The 27087-nt window shown below is 35.6% G+C and overlaps 1 protein-coding gene across 1 annotated transcript in view; it reads right to left on the reverse strand.

Moving 5' to 3' along the window:
- Positions 1–6735: 6735 nt before the first annotated feature.
- The window catches only part of SHC4 (SHC adaptor protein 4), a 123554-nt gene continuing 103202 nt past the window's right edge, over positions 6736–27087 (reverse strand). Inside the window, exons 11-12 of the mRNA XM_079128798.1 lie at positions 17516–17769; positions 6736–8135 (exon numbers count right to left, since the gene is read on the reverse strand). Coding sequence (XP_078984924.1) covers positions 7980–8135; positions 17516–17769 — 410 coding nt within the window. The 3' untranslated portion in view covers positions 6736–7979. The remainder of the gene's footprint in view (positions 8136–17515; positions 17770–27087) is intronic.

Below are 27087 nucleotides of genomic sequence, written 5' to 3' on the forward strand. Positions count from 1 at the left end.
GGTTTTTACCACCAAATTTGTTTTAATTAAACTTGAGAAAAATCACATGCAACAAATAATGTAAGGAGATCTCTTATAAGATTTATCTAGTTTCTGCCATGGTAACATCTTGCAAAAGTATAGCGCTATAATATCACAACCAGGATATTCACATTGATATAGTCTAGATACAAAACATTTCCATCACAAAAGGATCCCTCAAGTTGCCCATTAATAATTGGAACTACTTTCTTCCCACAAAATCTTTACTTAACCCTTGTGGAATTGGAATCCATTGGAATTGTTGTCATAAAATGGCATAAACTGATTAGCTTGTAGCTTATAAATAAAAATTTATTTCTTACAGTTCTGGAGGCTGTGAAGTCCAAGATGAAGGCTGAGATTTGGTGTTTGATGAGGGCCTGCTCCTAGTTCCTAGAAAGCAGCATCCTCATATCTCTCTGGGACCTCTTTTGGCAGGTTGTCCGTTATTTGGTTTTGGTACTGGAGATTGAACCCAAGGGGGCTTCACCACTGAATTATGTCCCTAGTCCTTTTTTTTTTTTTTTAATTTTTATTTGGAGATAGGGTGTCGCTAAGTTGCTGAGGCTGGCCTCCAACTTGTGATCTTCCTGCCTCAGCCTCCTGAGTGAGTGGTAAAGGTATGTGTGCCCACATTTGACTGGGGCCTCTTATAAGGTGACTGATTTAATCATCTCCTGAAGGCCCCCATCTACTAAAGTCATCACATTGGTGATTAGGTTTCAGCATAAGAATTTTGCAGGGACACAAGCATTCAGATAATAGCAATCCTTAATCTGTTCTCCATTTCTATAATTTTATAATTTCAAGAATGTTTCATAAGTGTAATTATATAATATACAAATTTTGAATTGCTTTCCTTCACTATAATGCTCTGGAGATCTATCCACATTGTTGGGTTCTCAATAGTTCTTTTTATTGCTATGGATATATCATGGTTTCACTATTCATCTATGAAAGAACAGCTGGGTTTGTTATTATGAACAAGACCATTATGAACATTCCTGTACACATTTTTGTATAAAAATAAGTTTTCCTTTTTCTGAAGTCAGTGCTCAGGAGTATAATTCTGGGTTGACTGTTAATTGCATGCTTAGTTTTTTAATAAATTGCCAAACTGTTTTCCAGGGTAGTTATAGAATTTTACATGCCCACCAAAAATATGTGTTCTACTTTCTCCTCTCTTAGTCAGCATTTGGTGTTGGTTTTATTTTCATTTTACCCATTTTGACAGGAGTGTAGTGACATCTCATTGTGGTTTTAATGTACATTTCCCAACTGGGTAATGATGTTGAACATATTTTTATATGCCTATTCCATCTATGTATCTTCTTCAGTCAGGTTGATGTCTTTCACCCATTTTATATTGGATTTATTTTACTGTTGAGTTTCATACATATTCTAGATATATAGCTTCTCTGTCAGATATGTGGTTTGCAAATATTTTCTCCCAGTCTATAACTTACCTTTCATCCTCTAATAAAATTCTTTCAGAGAAAACTATATGTAAATTGGATCTTTAATAGATCATGCCAAGTCTAAGAACTCTTTCCTGTTCCTATATCCACTGGATAGATCTATTTCCAAGTTCTTTATTCCATTCCACTGATTTTTGTGTCCATTCCTCTACCAATACTACACTGTCTTGGTTATTGCAACTATATAAGTCTTGAAATCAGGTAGACTGATTCTTCTCACTTGGTTCTTTTTCAAGATTATTTCCTTTGCCTTTCCACATAAATTTTAGAATAGTCCTGTCTAAACTATAAAAGGTCTTGATGTAATTGTGATGGGAAGTGCATTCAGTAGGATATTTCAGTTTGGGGAATATCAACATCTTTATTATGTTGGAACCGCCAATCCATGGACATGATATGTCTCTCCATTTATTTAAATCTTCTTTGATTTCTATCATTAGCATTCTATAGTTTTCTTTATATATTCTGTACATCTTTTGCTATTACATATATTTCCTTTTTCCAGTATTGATTTTTAAATTTTGGTGTCTATGGGTTTATTACTAGTATATAGAAATAGAACTAACTGAATTTTGTAAGTTTATCCTAATGTCCTCTGAACTCTGATAAACTTATTAGTTCTAGACATTTTATCAGTTTTCATATTGTGGTTTTTGGGTGGTTTTGGTTTTTGGTTTTTGAGGTTTTTGTTTTGTGTTTTGTAGTTTCTTGGGAACGTGTACCTAGATAATCATGCAAGTAGGGGTCATTTTATTTCTTCCTTTCTGATCTGTATGCCTTTTACTTCCTTTCCTTATTTTATTGCACTAACTAGGAATTCCAGTACTGTTGACTAAGAGTAGTGCTATCAGGCATTTTTTTCCCCCAATTTTAGGGGGAAAGGATTCAGGCAATCACTACAAAGAATAATGTTAACTGTAAGATTTTTGTGGATGCTTTTTATTTATTTCTAGTTTTCTGAGTTCTTTTTTTTAATCATAAATGGATGTTGAATTTTGTCAAATGCATTTCCTGCATCAATTGATATTATCATGTGATTTTTCTTCTTTAGATTGTTAATGTAGTAGCTCATAGTGATCGACTTTCAAACACTGAACTAGCCTTGCATCCCTGGAATGAGTCTCACTATATAATTATTCTTATATATTTGGTATACTATGTGCTAACATTAAAGGATTTTTGCATCTATATTCACAAGGATATTGACATTTAGTTTTTTGCACTTAGTCTGGTTTTCATGTCAGAGTAATACTAGCTTCAGAAAATGAGTTGGGAAGTGTTCCCTTCTCTTTAGTGTTTTAGAAGTGATTGCATTTTTTATGTTAACTCTTCTTTAAATGATTGAGTGCTCCTAAAATTCCTTTTTGAGGATAGTTTTATGGTTCTCTAGAAGAATAGGCCCAACAGAGAGAGTGTGTGTACACACACACACATACATACATATACACACATACATATACATACACACACACATATATATACATATATCCATATGTGTGTGTATATATATGATTATAAAAGGGGGTTTACATGGTCAAAAATTGGATAGTCCCACAATGATCATCTGCATTCTGGAAAATCAGAGGAACTAATAGCTGTTCAATCCAAGAAGCTGGAGCCTCTGAATAAGAGGGAACAATCATGCAGCTCCAACTGGAGACCAAAAGCCTGGAAACTCACTGTAGGATTGCAGGAGAATGTTCATGTTGGAAGAGTAAAGGAGCTGGACTCCAGTGTTCCTGCGCCATGGCAGCAGCAATAGATGCAACCACTCAAGAACTGATCTTGTATCCACGCTCACTTCCTTTTCCACTTTTCGTTCTATTTGGGACCCCAGACTATTGGACAATGCTACCCACATACAAGGAGGATATCCTCCTTTACTTTTCTGTCCCACATGCCACATGCCTATGTGACTCTGGAAACACCTTCATAGACACACCAGAAATCTCTTAACTATAGGCATTTCCTATAGTTCAATTCAATCAAGTTGATATTTAGAGTCTCATCACAGATATGTTTTTAATCATGAATTCAATTTTCCTTGATAGTTACATTGCTATTCAAATGATCAGTTTCCTTTTAAAGAAATTGGTCTATTTCTTCTATGTTGTCAAATTTACATGTGGAGAATTGTGTGTAGCATTCCCTTATTGTTCCTTCTTTGTAGGGTCTGTAGGCAAAACTCTCTTTCATTCCAACACTAATAGGTTATTTGACTCATTAGTAAGAAAAAAAAAGCACAAATTATCTACAACTGGAGCAAGGAAGAGCATATCAATGAAGGAAAGAGTCCTTCTTATATGTAAGAAGCTCAAAAAGATAAAAGTACCAATTCATTTCTAATACTAATATGTGTATATTTAAATATTTTCCATAGATATATAATGGCATCTTGATGGGTTGACATATTTGACTCCAAGGAAATGTTACAGGCCAGGCTATATGGGCAATGACTAAACAGACTCCTTTTTACTCTGAGACTCCATGTTATGTAGGAAATGCTTCTCTGATAGGAACACCCTGCCTCTGTACCCATCAATAGTTGCTTAACATAGCATGTTTAGTAACACAAAATGGCAATTCTTATATAATGTAAAATTGTTCTCTTTTTGATTCCTATTTTTCTTAGCAATGTACCATGTCAACAGCAATTATCTAGACGTTAGTAATCATTCTTTAGCTTGTACCCAACTAAGGTCATTTTGACCCACTTCCCCTTCTGCTTGTGACTTTAGATTTCATGATGTTAGTTTGTAGTTTTAAATCATAGCAACAGACACTTAACGATTGATGTACTGGCTGATGGTATAAAAACCCCCTCTAACTCTACACTCAGGGGCTGTTCTCCCAGTAGCCATTTTGGGCATTGTATGACACAGCTGGCCAGCTAATAAAGACTTTCAGGTTTGGAATTCTCAGTGTCTGTTCTCAGATCGATCTGTTCTTAAATTGTGCCCCACAACAGCGTGTTTCACATACGTATTCAACATAGTAAGAAATTATCTCATGTTACAGTCTATGTAGATCTGTAATTCCAATCATAAAAAGTATTGTGGTCAGATACATTGTTTTTCCTTATATAATTACAAGTAAGAAAATGGCAAAATTAACAGAAAATTTTGCAAGAAACAGGGAGGTCAAGGATCCAAAGTATCTATGTTAAGACTTAAATGTCTTAAATTTGAAGTTGTTCTTAAGCAAAATAACCAACACTCAAAATACAGCTTATTGCTTTTTCTAAATAGTAAAGCTGACATTTCGCTGTGATTCATATATAGTTACCCAAATATTTATACTTATTTTTCTGCAAATTAGTTTTGCCTTACTGACAAATGGAAACCCTCTCTGATGTTTTTAGAAACTTGACTATTTCCCAAGTCTTCTGTTGCTGGCATTTACTCTTTCAGATTTTCTCTCTACTCTTTTGCATCGTCCTCTGTGCTCCAGGAGGCTAAACTTCAGGACTACATCAAGTAGCTCTCTTGCTCTGTCTTCAAGTTACTTAGCCAGTGGAGAATCTCAGCTGAAATTCAGAGAGGGGGCAAAAAAATAGGTTATGCCCCTCACTACCTCTCTGTTGAGTTACCAGGGCTTGCTGCATCCCTCCAGGATAGACCACCGTTGCTAAAAGCTAGCCCTTGCACACAACTCTCTCTCCAGATTCTGTAATTGCTTCCTCACTCTTCCTTTCCACTGGGTCCCAGATTTCTGAATCCTCCCTGTGGTTTCCCTGTAGTCTGCCCACATTTTTAATTGTACCTTTATTCAGCTCTCCTCAGAATTACCCAATATGAGCCATCTGCTTCCTACTAGGACCCTGATGTATCCAAATAGTAAAAATTTCTAAATCCCAAATATCAGGCATATATTGTCAGTTGTCACAAAGCAATAGTCATTTATTTTTTAAAAAATCATTTACAGATATTTATAAGCAAATGGATTTTCACTGCAAAATGGATGGAGATAAGAATGTGAGATTAAAACAGCATGCAGATATTTGTTTTGTTGCTTTTACTGTGCCTGCGGTATTTATAAATACAGTATTGCTTATCTAACTGTTATACCATTATAGTCAAATACTGATTACCCACACATACTGCTCACATGATTACTGTTATCTGCATCAATTTGTATCCCAGTCAACATTCTACTCAGTGAGATTGAGACTGTTTCTGATATGGGTGGTTAGATTAACCCATAAGTTTCTGTTTTCTGTAGCCATACTGATCCCCTTTATAAGGAAAAGTGATCAAGAACTAAGGTGTACAGAAAATTGATGAAAGATAAACATTATTTCCTAGTTGTAGAAAAAGAAATGAACCTACCTAAGAAATCAATGGCAACAGAAATAAAATCCTAAGTCTTTCCATAACAATATATTTGGTTTCTGGTGATTTCTATCCAAAAGAAATCTCCCATACTTTATTGAAAAATTACCATGTATCATAATCACAAATATTAGGTTGTATCTACTTAGCCAAAATGAAATGGAGTTAAGGCAATTATCCAGATAATTCAAGATTAAACACACGTACTGAACAGTAATGCCATATCTCTATATGCAAAGGCAAGTAAAGAACTGAAGTACTTTTTTGTTACTGAAAACAAACCAAATCCACTTGTACTACATTGCCTATATTATTCTAAAGTTTCACTGTCTTAGACAGAAAGGCTTGGGGTCCAAACTATGTGAAAGTTGATCTCAGTTGTGCCATTTATCCTGAATATAGACACAAGCTAAAGGGAAAATAAAAACCTGAATTTTTAACCTTAACCATACAGACTGTATACCAATATTGACCTCTAACAAAGGAAAAACTTGCTTTTTATAGACTCATACTATAGTTAGGACTAAACTCACCTAGTCAAGCTCCCTCATTTTATAGACAAGAAAACTGGAATTCAGATGAGTTTAGCTGCTTACTCAAGATCACAGTGATGAGCCCCAGCCTAATACTTATCCCTACATAACACTTAATTACATTATCAGTTTACCAGTTGATCTACATGTGGTAGACTGTTATGGTTTGGATGTGAGGTGTCCCCCAAAAGCTCATGTGTGAGACAGTGCAAGAAGGTTCAGAGGAGAAGTGATTGGGTTGTGAGAGTCTTAATCCAGCTATTTAATCCCCTGATAGGAATTAACTGAAGTGCTCGGGTGTGGCTGGAGGAGGTGGGAATTGGGCCATGGCTATGGGGTATATATTTGTATCTGGCGAGTGGAGGCTCTCTCTCTCTCTGCTTCCAGATCTCATGTGAGCTGCTTCCCTCTGCCACACACTGCACCATGCTGCTCTGCCTCACCTCAAGCCCCAAGGAATGGAGCCGGCATTCTATGGACTAAGACCTTTGAAACCTTGAGCTCTCAAATAAACTCTTCCTCGTCTATAATTGTGCTGGTTGGGTCCTTTTAGTTATAGCAGTCAAATAGCTGACTAAAACATAGACTTTTCCAACTATTTCAATGTTTTTTTCCCTTCTGCATTTTGTCTGATCATATCCAGAAAAGGTGCTAGGACATATGTAGATGCAAAACTATGATCAGTGACAGTTAGTCAAAAGAAAATTTCCCTGTACTTTCAAATAAATTCTGTAGTTTCCATAAGAAGGGAACCAATTTGAATGTTGACTATGAAGAACACTAGTTTTTGTTACCATCTTTTAAATCACTTTTTTTTTTTTTTTTTTGGCAGAGAGGGTGAGAGAATAATGATGAAATAAAAAATGACTGACAGATTTGGCCTCTTCGGTTTGTTGCATAATGTATAAAAACAGTCTAAATAGCAAAGATTGAGAAATATTAGGCCAAAGAATTTGGCCTCCAACCCTTTAAACAGCAAATGGGACAGACCAATGGAAAAGACTTACAGTTTCAGTGGCTTTTGATTTGACTCCACTGGCATAGACACAGTTTGAATTCAATGCCATATTTATTTTAACATTGCCATGAAAAACGCTATTAAACAGAAAAATGTAATAAAATCAGTAATTATCAAGCAAAATGCTTCTTTTTTTGTTTGTTTGTTTTTTTAGCAAGAAAAAACATTTTTGGCAAATGGTTCTGTAATACAGAACATGAAGACACTCGGAACTAATCTGCCCCATATGAAAACTTCCCCAAATCATCAAGTTAAAAGGCACATTCACTGCCCTAGCAGTTCAAGTTGTCTTTAGCATGTGATATTTTAATTGTGCTTTTAGCTTGTTATTCAATGCAATATGACCTTAAAAGTGACATCCGTGCATATGTATGATTTCTTTTCAAATGAACCATTCCTCTTCCTTTTCTCTGACTTTCATTTTCTGAAGATATATTGTTAGTTCTTTTTTCATAAAAGACTTTGTCCATGATATTCTTGGAAAGATGCACTTCACAGTTTGTGCATTGTTTTTTTAGAAACAAAGTTTGAAATATTTATGTGGACTAGCAAAAAATGGAGTTTCTTGAAATACCATTGTGATGATGCTTCAATGTTGTCATTTCTTGGAATTCGAAAGTCCTGGATTACTATCTTTCCTCACTGGTTGTTTAAGGCTTACTTCACTTCCAGAAGAGATGATTGGCAAACTATTATCCATATGGTATCTGATAAGGTGGCCAACATTATCAAACACATGATCCTTGGTCCTCACCTTGAAGAGCAAGTATAAATACATTTAGGTTAAATAAGAGTACATCAGAAATATACAGATAATTAGGGTGGGGAAGGGGCAGGGAAAACTAGACATATTCCTAAAGTAGCTATTTTGCTAAATAAAGAATAAAAGGCACTCTTCAACCCTGCATTCCCTAATGAATATGCCCCATTACCTTTTTATAGAAACCAAACCCTACAGTTAGGATAATGGTAAGCATTTGTCACTTAATCAAAATTTGCAAACAGCCTCTTTGTAATGTCATTTCATATACTCTACCCTGTTACCATTATTATAAATATTTAACTGGTTTATATTCAAGAATGAATCCCAGGATTAAAATTATCTTCCATCAAGTTGAATGCTAGCATATTACCCTGTCTCTGCAGGAAGCAAGCCCCTCTAGAGAAGTCCAACCTCTCCTTGGAGGCTCAACACAAATTCTGTCTCCTCCAAGAAATCTCCTCAGACCTTTCTAATAGGCATTCATGTCTCCTTCCAGCAGACTTCATAAAGTAGCTGATTCATAAATATTTGCTGCACAGAACTTACTGTCTGCATGCCAAAGGAACTCTATTTTCCTATGCCAGGCCTTTCTCTGTGGAATTTCTTTCCTAGTATTTTTGCATCCTCACCCTATGCATGGACCGTAGACATACAATACTATTCATCACGGTGCCACTGGCTTGGCAGTTTTAGCATACCTACACTCCTGTTTAGAAGGTAGCTGAGGAATTATTCAGGAGAGGAAGGTATACAACCAGGGAGCACCTTGTTATGTAATTCTACTTGTTCTCCTACAAGGGATTCTTTTGAGTTCCATCAAGATATTGGATTTTAGCATATTAAATATACATATACTTATTAATGGACAGAGTTCAAATAATAGGAACTATAAATTAGGTAATAGTATTATATGCATATTAAATTTCCTTACTTGATTATTATACAATAGCTACAAAAGAGAGTATCTGTGGTTTTAGTAAATACACATTCAAGGATTTGGAGGAAAAGGGCACAATGACTTCAAGTAACTCTCAGATGGCTCCAAACCTTGTAGAAGTTTTTGTCTCTTCCATCTCATCCCCACTCACACCAATTCAGCTGACCATCAATCCTGCCATGCTATGTCCTTGATTCACACTCATTCTGCCTCCCCTCTGTATTTCTCCTGCCTCCTTTCTGGTTCAGGCTTTCACTGCTTTTTACCTAGAAGCCCCTAATTACTTTTCTACTTCCCTGGTCTTACCCTTCTCTCTAATGGATCCAGCATACGAATATCAAATTAACCCTCCTAGTATGGAGATTGTAAAAATGCCACTCGCTAGGCAAATACACCAGATGTTAGTTTGCTGGGGATTAGGTTAAGAATTTTTTTAAGCATGGAGAGTTTTGAGTATTTTGAACTGAAAATGGGGAGAATTTATATAAAACTCTGGTTTTGAGGCTTCTTGGAAAAATCAAATCTTGCTGTGTTTAGCAGCAACTGATTGGAGTTGACTGTGTGTTTTTCAGTTGTGCAGACCCGCTGCACCCAATGCCCACTCCATCATCTTCCCACTGTTACTCACAGTATTTGTTGGACCTTGAAGACATTCATAGTGATAACCCCACCCACATAGGTTTTTTTAAAAACTGTGATAAAAGAAACATGAGATTTCTCTCAACAGATTTCAAATCTATAGTACACTTTATATTGTATTGTTAACTGTAAGTACAACGTGGGTCTCTAAAACTTTCCCTAGTATGACTGAGATTTTATACCCATAAAACAGGAACTTCCTGTTTCTTCCTCTTCCCTGGGCCTGGCAACCACCATTCTATTTTCTATTTCTGAATCTGACTACTTTAGATCCCTCATATAAGGGGAATAGTGTATTTGTCTTTCTGAAACTGGTTTATTTACTTGGCATAATGCACTTAAGGTCCTTGAGAACATGGTAGCATATGACAGGATTCCTTCTTTCATGGCTAAGTAGTGTTATATTATAGATATATCTCATTTCCTTTATTCATTCATCTGTCAATGAATCCTTCAGTTGTTTCTACCTCTTGGCTATTGTGAATAATGCTGTAATGAACATGAGAGTGCAGATAACACTTCAAGATCCTAATTTCAATTCTTTTGGATAATTACCCAGAAGTAAACTCATAATATGGTAGTTACATTTTTAATCTTTTGAGGAACTTTTAAACTGTTTTCCATAGCAGCAGCTATATAATTTTACACTCCTGCCAATAGTATACAGGGCTTCAATTTTGCCACATTTTTGCAAGCAGTTGTCATTTTTTCTCTCTGTTTTAGCAATGGACATCTTAACAGGTCTGAGGTGATATCTGGCTGTAGTTTTCATTTGCATTACTCTGATGATTAGCAATGTTAAGCAACTATTCGTATACCCATTGGTCATTTGCTTGTCTTTTCTGGAGAAATGTCTATTCAAGTCTTTGGTCCATTTTTTATCAGGTTGTCTGGTTTTTGCTTTTCTTTTTCCTATTGAGTTAAAGAATTTCCTTATATATTTTGAATATTAATCTCTTATCAGACATATGCCCTGCAAATAGTTTCTCCCATTCATTTTTTCATACTAGGTCTCCTTTTTATTCTGTTGTTTCCTTTGCTATGCAGAAGCATTTTAGTTTAATGAAGTCCCACTTCTGTTTTTTCTTTTTTTGCTATGCTTTGGGGATCTTATCTAAGAAATCACTGCCAACACCAATGTTAAGAAGCTTTTCCTCTATTTCCTCCTAAGAGTTTTATCATTTAAAATTCTACATTTAAATCCTATTTTGAGCTGATTTTTGTTTGTGGCTAAGATAGGGATCCAATTTCTTTCTTTTTTGTTTTTTGCATGTGGATATTCAATTTTCCAAGCTTCATTGGTTGAAGACACTATTCTTTTCCCATGATGTAGTTTTGGCACCCTGTTGAAGGTCATTTGGCCATACAAGTGGGCTCATTTCTAAGTTCTCTGTGTTGTTACATTAATCTAAATGTTAGTACCATATTGTTTTGATTAATGTAGCTTTGTAACATGTTTTGAAATCAGACATGTAAGCCTTCCAGTTTTGCCTTTCTCAAGACTGTTCTGGCTACTCAGGGTTCTCTGTGGTTCCGTATGAATTTTAGGATTGTTTTTCTTAGGTCTATAAAAAAATCATTGGGATTGCATTGAATCTATAGAAACCAATCCTGAGCCTTTCTTTGTTGGGAAATTTTTGATTACTGATTCAATCTCCTTACCAGTTGTAGGTATATTCAGATTTTCTATTTCCTCATGATCCAGTTTTGGTCAGTTCAGATTTTTAGAAATTCATCCATTTCTTCTGGATTATACAATTTGCAGATAATTGTATATAATAGTCTCTTACAATTCTTTTAATTATGTAGAATCCTTGCAATGTCTTTCATTTCCTATTTTACTTGTCTTATTTTTCTTAGTTATCTTAGTTAAACCTTCCTCAATTTTCTTGATGTTTTTACAAACCAACTCTTAGCATCATTGATTTTTCTCTATTGCTTTCTATTCTTTGTTTCATTTATTTCTGCTCTTCTTTGGTTTGGCTATAGTGTGAGTGACCCTCAAAGGTTCATTATGACTAAAAGCTGGGAAGTGCCATGGAACCTTTGGAAGGTAAAGCCTAGGGAGAGACCCTTAAGTCATTGGGAGTGTGCCCTCAGAAGGTAGTTCTTGTAGAACTTCTTGGTTGTTCCCAAGAGGATTTTGATAAGAGCCCAAGATGGCCCCCAGCCTCCTCTCTGCTCCTGGTTCAAAATGTAATCACTTACTTCTGTATAAGCAGCCATCTGTGCCATGGGGTGGCCGCTGGATCTACACTGTGCCTTCTGGACTTGCAGCCTCCGAACTATGAGCTAAACGAAACTTTTCTCTTTATAAAATCAGCTGCCTTAGGTATTCCATTATACTAATACAAAACCGACCAATACACATGCTAATCTTAGTTATTCCTTTCCTTTTGCAAAATTTGAGCTTAGTTTGTCTTGCTTTACTAATTCCTTAAGGTATAAATTTAGATCATTTGAGATCTTTATTCTTTTTTAATGTAGGCATTCATCACTATAAACTTCCCTCTTAGTAAAAATTTTGCTGCATTCCATGAGTTTGATGCAATGTTTTCATTTTCATTTGTCTCAAGATATTTTCTAATTTCCCTTTTAATTTCTTATTTGACCCCTTGCTTGCTCAAGAGTGTGTTAATTCCCACATATTTTGAAGATAACTGTTTTCCTTTTACCATTAATTTTTAAAAATATTTTTAGTTGTACATGGACATAATATCTTTATTTTTTATATGGTGCTGAGAATTGAACCCAGTGCCTCACACATGCTAGGCCAGCACTCTACCACTGAGCCACAACCCCAGCCCCCTTTTACCATTAATTTCTAGTCACATTTCATTGATATTTGGTATTATTTCAATCTTTAATTTGTTAAAAACTTGTTTTGTGACCTATCTATCTTGGTAAATTTACTGTGTATATACTTGAGTAATATGTGTATTCTGCTGCTATATACATTGTTAGGCCCATTTGGTCTATAGTGTCTTCGAGTTCTCTGTTCCTCATTGATCTTCTTTCTGATGTTCTTTTCTCACTAATTTTAAAAATTTTAAAATAATTTTTAAGGGTTTTGTTTATTTTTTAATTTTTTAATTTTATTTTCACAGAATGCAATTTGATTCATTGTACACAAATGGGATACAACTTTTCATTTCTATGGTTGTACACAATATAGATTCATACTATTCATGTAATCATACATGTACATAAGGTAATACTGTCTGTCTCAGTCTACTATCTTTCCTTCTCTCACCCCCCCCGCCCATTTTCCTCTACACCATCCAAAGTTCCTCCATTCTTCTCTTGCCCCCCACCACTCCTCCCCCATCCCCGTTATGTATCATCATCCACTTATGAGAGAAAACATTCGGCCTTTGGTTTTTTGGGCTTGGCTTATTTCACTTAGCATGATATTCTCCAAATCCATCCATTTACCAGCAAATGCCATAATTTTATTCTTCTTTATGGCTGAGTAATATTCCATTGTGTATAAGTGTTGGTGTGAATGTGGGGAAAAAGGTACACTCATACATTGCTGATGGAGTTGCAAATTGGTGCAGCCACTCTGGAAAGCAGTATGGAGATTCCTCAAAAAACTTGGAATGGACCCACCATTTGACCTAGCTATCCCACTCCACAGTTTATACCCAAGGACTTAAAATCAGCATACTACAGTGATGCAGCCACATCAATATTCATAGCTGCTCAATTCACAATAGCTAGATTGTGGAACCAACCTAGATGTCCTTCAATTGATGATGTTCCTTTCATTATTGAAAAGTGAGTAATGAAATCCCCTACTATCACTGTGTTGCTTTCTATTTCTTCCTTCAGTTCTGCCAGTGTTTGCTTCATGTAGTCATGTGCTCTGCTCTTGAATGTATATACATTTATAATTAACTTTCTAGTGAATTATCAGTTCAAAATAAACTGTCATGACTACAAGTTGTTTTATGTAAGCTCCATTGTAACTACAAATAAATTTCCTGTAGAAAATACACAAAAGAAAATGACAAAGGAATCAAAGCATGTTACTACACATGCACAAAAAAGAAAGATAATTCAAAGCAAGACAGTGAGAGGGAAAAAGTGGCACAAAATATATATCATGTCCTTCTTTGCCCCTTTTAACAGTTTTTGACAGTTATTTTTGTCTGATATAAACATGGCCACTCCTGCTCTCTTTTGGTTGTCGTTTGCATAGCAGATCTTTTTGTATCCTTTGAATCTCAGCCATGTGTGCCTTTGAATCTAAAGTAAGCTGGGGGCAGTGGTGCACACCTGTAATCCCAGTGGCTCCGAATGCTTAAGGCAAGAGGATTGTGAGTTCAAAGCCAGCCTCAGCAAAAGTGAGGTGCTAAGCAGCTCAGTGAGACCCTGCCTCTAAATAAAATGCAAAATAAGGCTGGGGATGTGGCTCAGTGGTTGAGTGCCCCTGAGTTCAATCCCTGGTACCCCCTGCCCGCCCCAAAAATCTAAAGTGAGCCACTTGTGGATAGCATACATTTGCAACTTTTAAATAATCTATTCAGCCACTGTGTCTTTTGGTTATGAACCTTATTTACATTTAAAGTAATTATTGATAGGAAAAGATTCATCATTTTATTAACTGTTTTCTGTCTTTTCTGTCTTTTTTGTCCTACCTCTTACTGTCTTGCTTAGTATTTTATTGATTATTGATGGTTTTGTTTTGACTCCTTTGTCTTTTTTTTTTTTTTTGGTATCAGGGATCAAACTCAGGGCACTTAAAAACTAATTCACATCCCCAGCTCTTTTTTTTTATTTTTTATTTTGAGACAGGGTCTTACTAAGTTGCTTAAGGTCTCACTAAATTGCTGAGGCTGACTTTGAACTTGTGATCCTCCTGCTTCAGCCTCCTGAGCCACTGGGATTATAGGCATGTACCAACAGCTGTCATTTTCTTTTGTGTATCTTCTTTAGGTATTTTATTTGTAGTTACCATGGGCTTACAAAAAAAAAATCTTAAATGATAATAATCTATTTTAAGCTGTTAGTAACTTAACTTCAACAGTGTATAAACACTGTCCATTTTTAAATTCTATATATACACACTGTTACTGCTTTTACAAATTACATCTTTTCATGCTACATATCCATTAACATTTTTATAGTTATTGTTTATAGTTTTGTCTTATCTTTTATACCAGAATTAAAAGCTATTTGTATACCACCATTACACTATTACAGTATTCTTTGTCTATATATTTACCTTTACCAGTAAGTTTTATAGTTCATGTTGCTGTTCGGTGTCCTTTCGTTTCATCATAAAGGATTCCATTTAGCATTTCTTGTAAGGCAGAGATAGTGGTAATGAACTCCTTCAGCTTTTGGTTATCTCACCTGCCATTTTTTGCCAGATGTAGTACTCTTGAATGGTGAGATTTTTTTCTTTCAGCATATTGAATATACCAAATCCACTCATAGTTTTATGAAAGATATGAGAAATCCATTGATGATCTTATGGGAGCTCTTTTGTACCTGATGAACCTCTTTTCTCCTGCTGCTTTTGAATTCTCTGTTTGTATTTTGATGATTTGGTTATATGTCTTGGTGCATACTTCTTTGAATTTCTCATAGGTGGAGTCTATTGAGCTTATTGAGTCCAATGTCTATTTCCTTCCCCAAATTTGGGATACTTTCAGTCATTATTTCTTTAAATAAGCCTTCTCTTCCCTTTCTCTCTTTCCCTTTTTGGATTCCTGTCCATCTGATGGTATCCTATCAGTGCCTTAGGGATCTTTACGTTTTATCATTTTTTTTTCTTTTTGTTCCTCTGGACAATTTCAAATGACTTATCTTCAAGACCACTAATTCACTACTTCTTCTGTTGATCAAATCATGATGTGAATTTGTTGTGAATTTTTTAGTGCAGTTATATTCTTCAATTGTAAAAATTTCTATTTGGTTCCTTTTTATATTTTGTATCTCTTTGGTGGTATTTCATGGATGTATTCCTAAGCTCACACAGCATTTTTTATAATGGTTATTTTGAATTCAGGTTATTTCTTTGTCAGAGAATTCAAATAACTCTATTCCCCACCCACCACCACCCCACTTGTGTGTGTGTGTGTGTGTGTGTGTGCTGGGGATTGAATCCAGAGCATCCCCAGCTAGGCAAGCATATTTCTATTTTTTTAGGATCATCTTCTGCAGATGTATCTTGTTCCTTTGTCAGGACAATGTTTCCCTGCCTCTTTGTGTTGGGATCCACACATATGAAAAACAGCTATGTCTATCAATCCTAACAGACTACCTTCACATATGGGAATATACTTACCAATCAGCCCAGCTAGAGATTATGGGTGCTCTGAAACCATTTTGAGGGGAGATGAGACTTCTCTGGGCTATGTTCAGTTTCTCAATTAGAGTGGCTTGCCAGGTATTTAGGAGCTTGAAATCTCTTCCTCTTTCTGGTATCTTTCTATGGCACTGCAAGCTCTTTGGTTCTCTAGCACCAAGTCTCTCACTATTGTTCTCAGTGGCCAGTGGACATCCATGCTATCCTAACTTCACATCAGCAACTCGAGTCAGGCAAGAGAGATACCAGGCCATTAGGAACCCCTCCAAAGAGTCAGAATGCTGGATATAAATTTTGCTTCACCCCTTCCTGAAGAAGTCTCATGTTGTACACCAAACACAACAAGCTACTTTGTGCTCTTAGTTCTCATCAGCTCCGATGCATTCCAGTTATGCTGAGTCCATCAATGCTCCATGTGAGGCAAGACGGAAACCAGTCCCTCAGGCAGTCCTCTGAAAAGTTGGAGCAATGGATGCATGCTTCTCCTTTCTCTTTCCCCTCTTCAGGGAGAAGTCATGAGCCAGAGCATTCTCTCCTGACATGGAGCTATGCTGGCTTGGGAGAGCTGCTCTAGGTAAAGTGTAAGCAATTCCAACATGATAATTCCCAGTTTTATGCTTTAACTTCTTAAATGGATTCCAAAATTCTCATAAAATTATTTTGGTCCGTACAGAATTTTCAAATCAGTGCTTCTGTTGGGGAATGAGGGCCAGGACTACTACTGTCATCGTGGCTGATGTCACCTCTTCAAGTATCATTCCCCTCTTCTAAAACTGATAATGCCTCCACACTTTCTAGAACTTTAGGCATTTTGGTCTATATTTCCACTCTACACAACAGCTCCAATCCACCTTTCCAGGATCTGTCTGTCTACTGGCATTCTCTGCTCCACTCATACATCTTCTATTGGCTTAATATCATTCTATTACTCCATCTGTTCCTATCATTCCTTCCCTGTACTCCAAATTCCCTTTTTAAATTCTTCTCTCTTCCATGGTTTACCTAACATGTCAGACCCTATAAAAAGTTTTCTCAGTTTGTCTCAACCAGAATGATCTCTCTGTCCTGAGAAACACTCTAATGCTTTGGTTCAACCATCCTTATCTCATTTGGTTTTACATCATGATACTTAAACACTATTTTATGAAATTATAAGCCTCCCAAGAGCAAGAACTACTTATGTGACACTGAACAAGAGTCAACAAGAGTACAGTGGAATCCCTGCACTTTCACATAGTAGGTGCTCATTGAATTGAATGAGAAGGACAGAGAAAGGTTGTCCTTAATGCTCCAGCCTGGCCTCCCACTCTAATTCTTCCACTGGCCTCTATTTAGCACTTCCTGCTCCAGCAGGAAGGTTTGAGAAAAAGTAAATGCCTAACCTTAAACACGATTCAGTCCCAAGGTTTGGATATCATTCAGAGTAAACTTAATAGACAACATTCTGTGAAATGTATAATGAGAGATCAATGATACCTTGCCTTCAGGATCCACCAGGAGAAGATGTTTTGCCTGGCCTCCCTGTAGTCCACTCAGTACATACTGGCCAGGGGATGTTGCACTCTCTCGAACCAAAAAGTCCCCATCCTTTACCAAAAGGCTCTCAGCTGCCTTCCTGCTCAGCTTGCCATGGAAGCAGTCTTCACTCCACAGCTGCTGCTTAATGTGTGGCAAAGAATGTGAGCTGGCAGGCTGGGCTATGGCACCCGGCTGAACAGTTTCTGGTGCCTCTGAAGTCAGAACACAAAGAGAGACATCACCAAGTTACCTCCTCATCCAACCACTCAGCAAACATAATTTGACGTCCTACTATGAGCCAGGCAGCGTTTAACACTGTTTCTGGAACAAATGAGGTTCTTGTTTTTCAGAACGCCCAACAGGCTCTCATTTAATGGTAGATCCAAACATTGCCTTTGGCTTCTGTTACCAGAAAAGGCTTGCCCAGGTACAGGAGTTTTCCTTTCAGATGAGAAACAGAACCAATTCATGAGAACTGCTTTTATAACTGTAGAGAGAGGCTCTTTATGTCCCAAGGGCTGTGTGTTAAAAAGAAAGGCTGACACTCTACCTGGACTACACATGATTCTAAAATGTTTCTCAATTCTTTTAAAACAGCAATAGAAACTTTGAAGTATGCCCACTGTTAAACATTTAGCTTTTTTCTTTTTTATGCTAATTTATAAATTACTAATGTGCTTCTAGATAGTCTTCTGACCAAAAACTTCAAAGCTTTGCGAAACCTCATAGCATTTATATTAAATGACCTCTCCATCGTTTAGGTCATTCACCTGTCCAGACAAAACAGAGTTGATGAGGTAAAAGAAAGCAAAACATAAGTGAGGCATAGCCTTAAAGTAGCTCTTCAAGGCTCCTCAGAATCAGTGTCGTGCAGAGCTGAGAACACTGGGAACAAGAATGCACATCAGCTAGCTCTTGTTATTACTGATACTCAGAGTGATAGTAATTATTGTGTAGTTTCCATTTATTATAAGACACTGCTACCGCTTAACACACATTATGCTGCTTTACTTTTTAAAAAAAAAAACTTGCATTTTATTTTATTTTTAAAATTTTTTTTAGTTGTCAATGGACCTCTATTTTATTTATTTTTTTATTTATATACAGTGCTGAGGATTGAACCCAGGGTATCACACATGACAGTCAAGCACTCTACCACTAAGCCACAACCCCACCCTGCTTTATTTTTAAATTAGGGAAAAAAAAATGGATCTTTAGAAAGGCTAATGGACTTACAGTCACACTGCTATTATGTTATACATCTGGGATTTGAAACCTGACTTCAAAGTCCAGGCTCTTAATCACCTAACTCTAAGGCCCTAGCTTTGCATGTGAAATTTTTCCATTATTAAACTGGTCTATCCACTCTACTTCTGTAGTGCTCACAAAGGTCTCTCTAGTAGACAGCAATGATATCAGAATGACGCAGGGCATCTCCGGAAGTAACAATATAAATTCCTATGTCTGAATTCAGGTAATAATTGTATGTTTTTGGGCAAATTTAGCAGGAAAATAACCACAGAAAACAGATTTCTGTATTTTTTTTCCATGGATAAAAGATTTTATTTACTCTTTCATCTAAAAATTAAATACCCTTTTTTTCCTTTTTTGTAGTTTTTTTATAAGTGCAAAGAATACTTCTCATTTTATTAATACAAAGGAGTGTTTATATGTTCTTATGCAAGAGTCTCACCAATAAGAAATTAATATGACAGAGTTTTATAAACTTATATATAACCATACCATGGAATCATTGGGATAGGCCTATAGTTGCCTGTAGACATAATCCAATTCTCTTGTTCTGTAGACATAATCCAATTCTCTTGTTAATATGTTATAATTTCCTCCCTCCTTAAGAATTCTTTTTGCATAATACAGTTACGATGCAGCATTCACAGATAACATCTTTTTAAAAATATCTTTAGTCTAAGTCTAACAACTGGAAATAATTCTCTACAAATAATCGTCTTCCTATTGTTGCCAGAAAAAAGCCTGATGAAATGTGTTCAGTTTTGATGAATAATACTTGTGATTGGCCTCAGTACTGCCTGCTTTCAGGCACAATGGAGAAGTTCTAATGAGTATTCATGTAAGTGAGCAAGTGTTTTGCACGAGTGTGAAGTAATGTATGCATGCATTGGGAGGGATGGGGGTGCACTCATCTTAGTACATGTCTTTTGGTTTATTCCAAGATTATGGTGAAGAGTTTTTGGACAAGGACAAAACAAAAGAAAAACAGACATTATATCATCTTGAAAAGAGGCAACAGATCTTAGGCCAGCTAGAGATACAGACAATGTTTTCCTAACACAGTTTCCGAAGCTAGCACCAGGACAAGATACACTCTGCTGGGAAATTTCAGTCATTTCAACATTTGCTGTGAATCTAATTCTGCCAAAAGCAAAATATATGACAGATGTTTTAAAATGCTGTTTTAAAAGTTACAAATGCTAATTTTTTTAAATATAGAAAATAGAAATTTATTCGCCTGTATTCCATCAATAAATATAACCACTCTTAATATTGTGGTGCATCATTCATTATCTTACTACTTTTCTTATGTAAAATTGACTTTGAGAATGATAATCATAATCTAACTATAGTTATTTGTACGATTTATAAAAAAATTTAATAAATTGTTGACTTGGTCTATTTCAGAGAAGTAGCAAAGTAGGACACTCCATATTTAATTGAGATTCTCCACACCCCCAAAAGTGATAAAAATCATAGAAGAATGTAATCATCTCATCTTGGAACTCCACTTAGGAACTAAAAACATATTGTTCAAGATCAGAACTTCAGGAAAGCACAGGATAGATATGAATATTCACACCCATATCTATCTGATGGGCAAAATTTCTGAAAGGAGGAATACAGCTTAAGAAAAAAAAAAACCTAAATTGCAAAATCTGGATCAAACAATTGCTAGTAATTCCAATAAGAAAGGAAGAATGTAACATTTAAAGAAACCACTGTGAACTATAAAAATGGCACACTAACAAATTCAATTTTTAAAGACCACAAATAAAAGGATTTTTGTAGGTTGATTATTATATTAGCAAAAAATCGGAACAATTGAGATGTCTGTCAAGAGTGGTTATATAAATTATTGATGTATTCATAGAATACTTTAGAGAAAATGGAAAAATAAAGGAGATCATGTGCTAATACAGACAACATGTCTAAAACAGGAAGTTAAAATAAGCAAATAGAGAAAGGAGTTATAACTTACATTTATTTTTTAAAGAAAATGTAGAGTATAGATACTTAACTAAGCATAAACATTCTGAAAGTAATCAAAAAAATTGTTAATGTCTAGGAATTCAGATGAAGTATTGGGGCATGAGAAGGAATCTTTATTCTTTTCATTTTATACTATTCTTTTTTAAAGTTGGCAGTAAGCCTTTATTTTATTTATTTATATGTAGTGTTGAGAATTGAACCCAGTGCCCCCAACAAGCTAGGCAAACACTCTACCACTGAGCCACACCCCCACCCCAGCATTTTATACCATTCTTTATCATTTGAATTTCTTCTGTATTTGTATTACTTTTGAATTGTTTTTAAAAAAACTGTCTATGGAGTAAAATGTATATAAAAGTCAGGATAGTCACATAACTAAGGACATAATCAGGAGAAGGATAACATGTGAGAAGAGTGTCAGGGCTGGGAAGAGTTCTCAATTTTCTGAAGCCTACCCCTTTCCTCCCCACAACATGTCATAATGACTCCATTTCCCATTGATGAGAACTGTAAATAAAGTGAACTCTGGATATTTGCAGTAGGTATGTTTTATAAAGTAGCCACAAACACCGAATTAGTGAAAACAACCATACTCCTAAAGGAAATGCATTCCTCCTAAGGGTTTATGTTCCTACAAGCCTGAGGTCACAAAATTTTTATCAATCAGTCAATATACAATCTTATTTTATGCAGGTTTCTGTTTAAAGACACCTTGTTTATGTAGTTGATGAACACTGAACTCACAGCCAACTACACTAAAATCCATGCCTGATCAAAATTTATTTAAAAACACATATTTTCTCTGTAAAGCACATCACACACTTTTTTTTTTTTTAACAGAATGGGAAATATATTCATAATATACATAGCTGACATATCTGGATATATGAATAATACTGTAATTTAAGATAGACAACCTACTGAAAAAGTATACCAAGTTAAACAGTCATATCACAAAGTTGTTCAACTTAACTATAAATCAGGGAAATTACCACAAAACATGCAATGAGATACTATTATATATTTGTCAGAGTAGCTAAAATTATAATTATTCAGTCTCATACACTACTTAGGGGTGTGTGGAGCTATCGCCTTTTGAAAACTTGGATTATCACTCCATTTTAATTTACGTCAATCAAGATCACCTTACAATGACTCTCAACTTGACTAAACTTTAGGCAAGTTACTTCTTTTTTTTTATTTGTTCTTTTTAGTTATACATGAAAGAAGTATGTATTTTGACATACATACATGGAGTATAACTACCCATTCTTGTGGCTGTACATGATGTAGACATACTGGTCACATCACAAGTTTCTTACACTTAGAAACACTAGACAGTACTTCAGTACTTTGCTTGGGGAACATTTTAAAAAGTGATATTACAAAGAAATAACACAAATGTGCAAAACATGACTCTAAATACACCACAAAACAACACTTGTTTACAGTATGAGAAGTGAACAAGAAGGAAGAGTCCTTATCTTACCTTAGCTGGGAATGTGGCATTTAGATGACTTGATTTGTTGTTGCTATGTGCACATCTGTTAATGATCATGAAAGCACTTGGAGCACTAATTTTGGGGTAACCATGAAGTTTTAGTGGATGAGCTAATTCTCAAATATAAAACATGTAAATAATGAAAACTGACCATATATGTCTTGTTAGTATGGATTCCTGGGTGGGTAAAAAAATATGCAATAGGAATTTATTTGCATGAAAGTTACAAAATGGGAATAATTTGCATAATTGAGAAAATATATCTATTTTTACCTGCAAAAATTGTCTGAAAATTTGGTAGAAAAATATCAATATAAAATGTTAAGCCTAAGTAAAAGGTTTATATTACATGTCTAATAAGACATATAACAAAGACATAACAATTAGCATATGGCAATTCATATACTGATGTAGAACAGGTAAGTGACCCAATAGAAAAACTATAATGAAAAGCTCAGAAACAGATACATATAGATAAGCAGAGCCTAGCATTAAGGAAGAGATTATTTAATCAATAGTGTTTGGAAAATTGACTAAAATGGATAAAATTAAGTTATACCCTCAGCAGCTTGGGAGGCTGAGGCAGGAGGATCTCAAGTTCAAAACCAGCCTCAGCAAAAGAAAGGCACTAAGCAACTCAATGAAACCCTGTCTCTAAATAAAATACAAAATAGGGCTGGGGATGTGGCTCAATGGTTGAGTGCCCCGAGTTCAATTCTTGGTACAAAAATAAATAAATAAATAAAGTTATACCCTGTATCTTACATAAATTATATAGGGTCAAGTAGAATAAATACTTTATTGTGGAAATAAAACTATAAAGTCTATAGAAGAAAATGTGGTAGAACCTGGATAGAGGAGAAAATTTAATGCAGAGAGCAAATGGAAGACATAATAAAGAAAAAAATAGAAATCAATGAAATAGAAAACAAAAAAAGAGAAAGAAAATTAAAACAAAACCTGGGTACTTTGAAAATATCAATAAATTAATAAACCTAAAAGAAGGCTTAATAGATAAAAAGGAAAAAAAGATGCCAATAACAGGAATGAGAGAAGGGATATTACTGCATGTCCTTCAGGAAATAAAAGGACAATAAAGGAATATTAAATAAAACTTCACATGGTAAGGACTCTAATCAAATAAAGCAGAATCCTGATAAGTTTTGGAGTAAATCACATTGCCAAAGAAATCACAGTGCCTTCTTGTCTATGACTTTTGTCCCCAATTTCTTATGCCCCCATCAACGTAAAACAAGCTGCAAAAGTGGTGGAGCCTCCAAGAAAAGCACATTCCCCAACACCTACTGTAGATGTACACATGGAAGAAAATTGCAGGGACAACCAAGAGGGCACAGTCTAGGTCCAAGATAACAAAGTTCTCTCATCAAGCTGAGCCAGTGTCCAAGCAAACCACATTCTCCACTTTCAGTCCAGAGAGACTCCACAATTACTACCTTGCAGGATTTGGAAGTTGTGATGATGTGCTTGCTGCTGCAATCTTCTCTTTGCAAATGTGTTTCCTGTACAGTTATCTTATCTCTTTTCCACTATTAAGTTTGGATGTGGAGGAGGGCAGACAGCTTGACAGATAACAAGGATACTCATCCAATCATGGATGCTGTAAATGGATGGGTATCTGTGGGATCTCCTTTGGGAAGAGAACACATATGTTCTATGTAAAAATAAAAGCGCATATTTGAGAGGCAGGGTACCATAGCAGAGACAATTACTTGTCTACCAAAGTCTATCTTCCCTTTCATTACATTATAGAACTCCAAAGTTTTAGCTAGGTGCCCAGTTAGAGTAACTTTTCTAGCTGCCCCTTGCAGGTAGGTATAGCCACAGGTTCTACCAGTAGTAAGTGAGAACAAATAATATCTACCACTTCTAGGTCACATCCTTCAAAGAAATATACATATATCTTATACACACACACACACACACACACACACACACACTCCTATTGCCTTTCTTTCTTCCCACTGGCTGAATCCAAATGTGATGGTGAGAACCCAAACAACCACCTTAGACCAGAGATGGAAGCTAGATGTTGAGAACAGCAATGTGGTCTTATACCAGTCCTATATCTCAGTCTTCCAACCATTAGTAAAAAGAAATGAAATTTCAGCCATTTTTACATGAGTATTTGGAGGCATTTCTTGCTTATGGCAGCTGAGACTGAAACTAATAATATGTAGATAGAAAATTAGATAGTACCAGAATTAAAGATGCCCCTTCTGCCATGATCAGTAAGAATAAACATTGTGTCAGAACTTTTTTTATTGGCAGTGTGACAGGATGAATTTAAGAGCCCTGAAATCAGGAATGAGCAATATGAGGTTCAAAACTATGGATTTTTTTGTTTGTTTTGTTTTTAATTCTTCACACATAAGTAAGCTTTTTCTGGATAAAAGAGGCTAAATATGCCTAAAGAAGCTAAAAAGGATTTTAGGAAAGAAGGATGGAAATAGGAAGAACCATTATGGGGGAAATAGTAAAGATTCATTTAAAACATTTTATAGAAAAATATGCATAAAGTTACCTCATTCTATCTTTCCATAAAACTTTCTTAAATCAACTTTATTAATGCTTTGGAATTGGATTTAATTTTTTGGAGGGAGTCATGGAAGGTTGAAATTTACCTCAAGGGAGCAACAAGAAGCTCAGGAGATCATGGTACATTACATTCTCATAGGAAACAAAAAATGAGAAAGTACTGGAGGTCTAAATTATTAAACATACTGCCACTAAAGTAGGGAGAGGGAGAAAAGGTGAAAAAGAAGCTACATTCAGGGAAAATACACCTTGACACTGCAATTTCAGACAAGGAAGGCCTTATTTATTTTCATTTATTTTCAACTATTGATAGAAATTTAGTTTTGAATTAATTCTGCCTTTTCATATGACAAAAGAGAAAGTTTCTTTGCCTGGATTATAAATATTTTTAATATCAAAGATTCAGTTATAAAGAAAGTAGAGTTGTGAATCAAGAATACCCTAGATCACCTAATTTGGACAACCCACTAAATAAGTTTCCTGTTATGTTGTGTCTCTGGAAAGCTATCAAGTGTCCACTCCTTATAAAATTACTTTAAAAACCAACCCTATAATAAATATTATCTTATCCAACCAGGATATTTCACATTGAAATTGAGTGAGCTTACTGTAGGAATCTGAATGAATTTCCTATTATCCATCTCACAAGATGCACTATGTGGTGATAGAGATGCACTGCCCAGATTACCCTTCAAGGAAGGACCAATTGCCTCTCATGAAGAAGTCAGCCTCCAGCTAACCAGCCCTCCAGGGTCTGCCTCAGCAGCCCCAGGGCTTATCTTCCCTAGAGTGGTACATATTCAGATTGAGATACATGGAGTCATAAAGTCCCAGTCATATAGGCTCAATTCTGACAGAACACATAGGCTCTCTGTGGGGTTGGTCAAGGCTTTATCAGGCTTGTACTTCTGTAGTTCTACTTCCTCCTCTGCTCAATTTCTCCTCCTTTCCTTTGCTTTCTGATATTCACCCCATAAAATCATTGCATACCAAGCACCATCTTCGTGCCTGCTACCAGAGAATCCCACTTGGTTGGGTTGGATGCCAAGAGTGATCTAGGAAAGTTTGCAAAAAGATAGACTGCTTGCCACCTGGCTGTCTATGAGAACTCTGTCTAGAGAGTTAAGTAGTCCGTTGAAGTTCAGGCTCAACAAAATCTCCTTTTAAATTTTGCCTTGCCATTGCAGCCACACTCGCTGGAAATTTGCCTTTGGCAGTTCTGGGGATACTTGGGCTAGTGAAAGGACTTTCTCAGGGACTAGTTCTCCAGTTTTGGAGCAAACCAAATTTGACATCAAGCCAATCTCTAAAACCAACAAGCTTCAATATTTTATGAAAAACACTTTTGTTTATTTATTTTTCAGTTGATTGTAGGTGTCTGGTTTATTTTGCTTTTATTTATTTATTTTCCTGTTTATGCATCTGCTCCTGGTAGCAATTTGGCAGGAAAATGATATTTTACCTTTTCTTATTACATTTTATCTACAGTATATGGTGGAAGAGAGGAGTCATCTCATTTTAGTGCTATATAGGTGACTTATCAAGGATTTTTGAAATAAATAAAATAAATAACATCACTAAACAGACCAGAAATTGTGTCCAACACACCTCATACAAATAAACAAATGCAAAACTATCTTCTAGTTTTAACCACCCTTCCCTCAGCAAAAACACAACAGAAACCAAAAAATGAGAATAAATTCAAAGTATTTGAAAGAATATTCAAAACTAGTGTGTTCAAATCTTGAAACTCAAAATTATTCCACAAAGTTCAATCTATTATTAACCATGGGGAAGAACTTAAGTAAAGAAAAAACTATTTACTACCTCCTAAAATTAAGTCAAGGAAATAATCTTCTTTAAAACAATAGACAGTATAATGAGTTAGATAATGGCCCCCCAAAAATAATTTCAAATCCTAATCCTTCATATCTATGAATGTGACCAGATTTGGCAAATGATTCTTTGTAGATATAATTAAATCCAGGCTCTTAAGATGAGTTGTTTTTATTTCACACAATCATCTCATCTCACTCTAAATCTAGTGACTGTTGTCTGCAAGAAAGAAAAGATCTATGACACATACACACGGGAAGGCCATGTGAAGACCAAAGCAGAGATTAGAATGAAGTGCCTCCAAACCAAGGAACATTGAGAATTGCCAGTAACCTACAAGGGTAGAGGGGCTAACCACCTCCCTCTTCTATTTTTAGAACTTGTCTAAAGATCT

The sequence above is a fragment of the Sciurus vulgaris genome, assembly GCF_902686455.1.
Source record: "Sciurus vulgaris genome assembly, chromosome: 2".
NCBI lineage: Eukaryota > Metazoa > Chordata > Mammalia > Rodentia > Sciuridae > Sciurus > Sciurus vulgaris.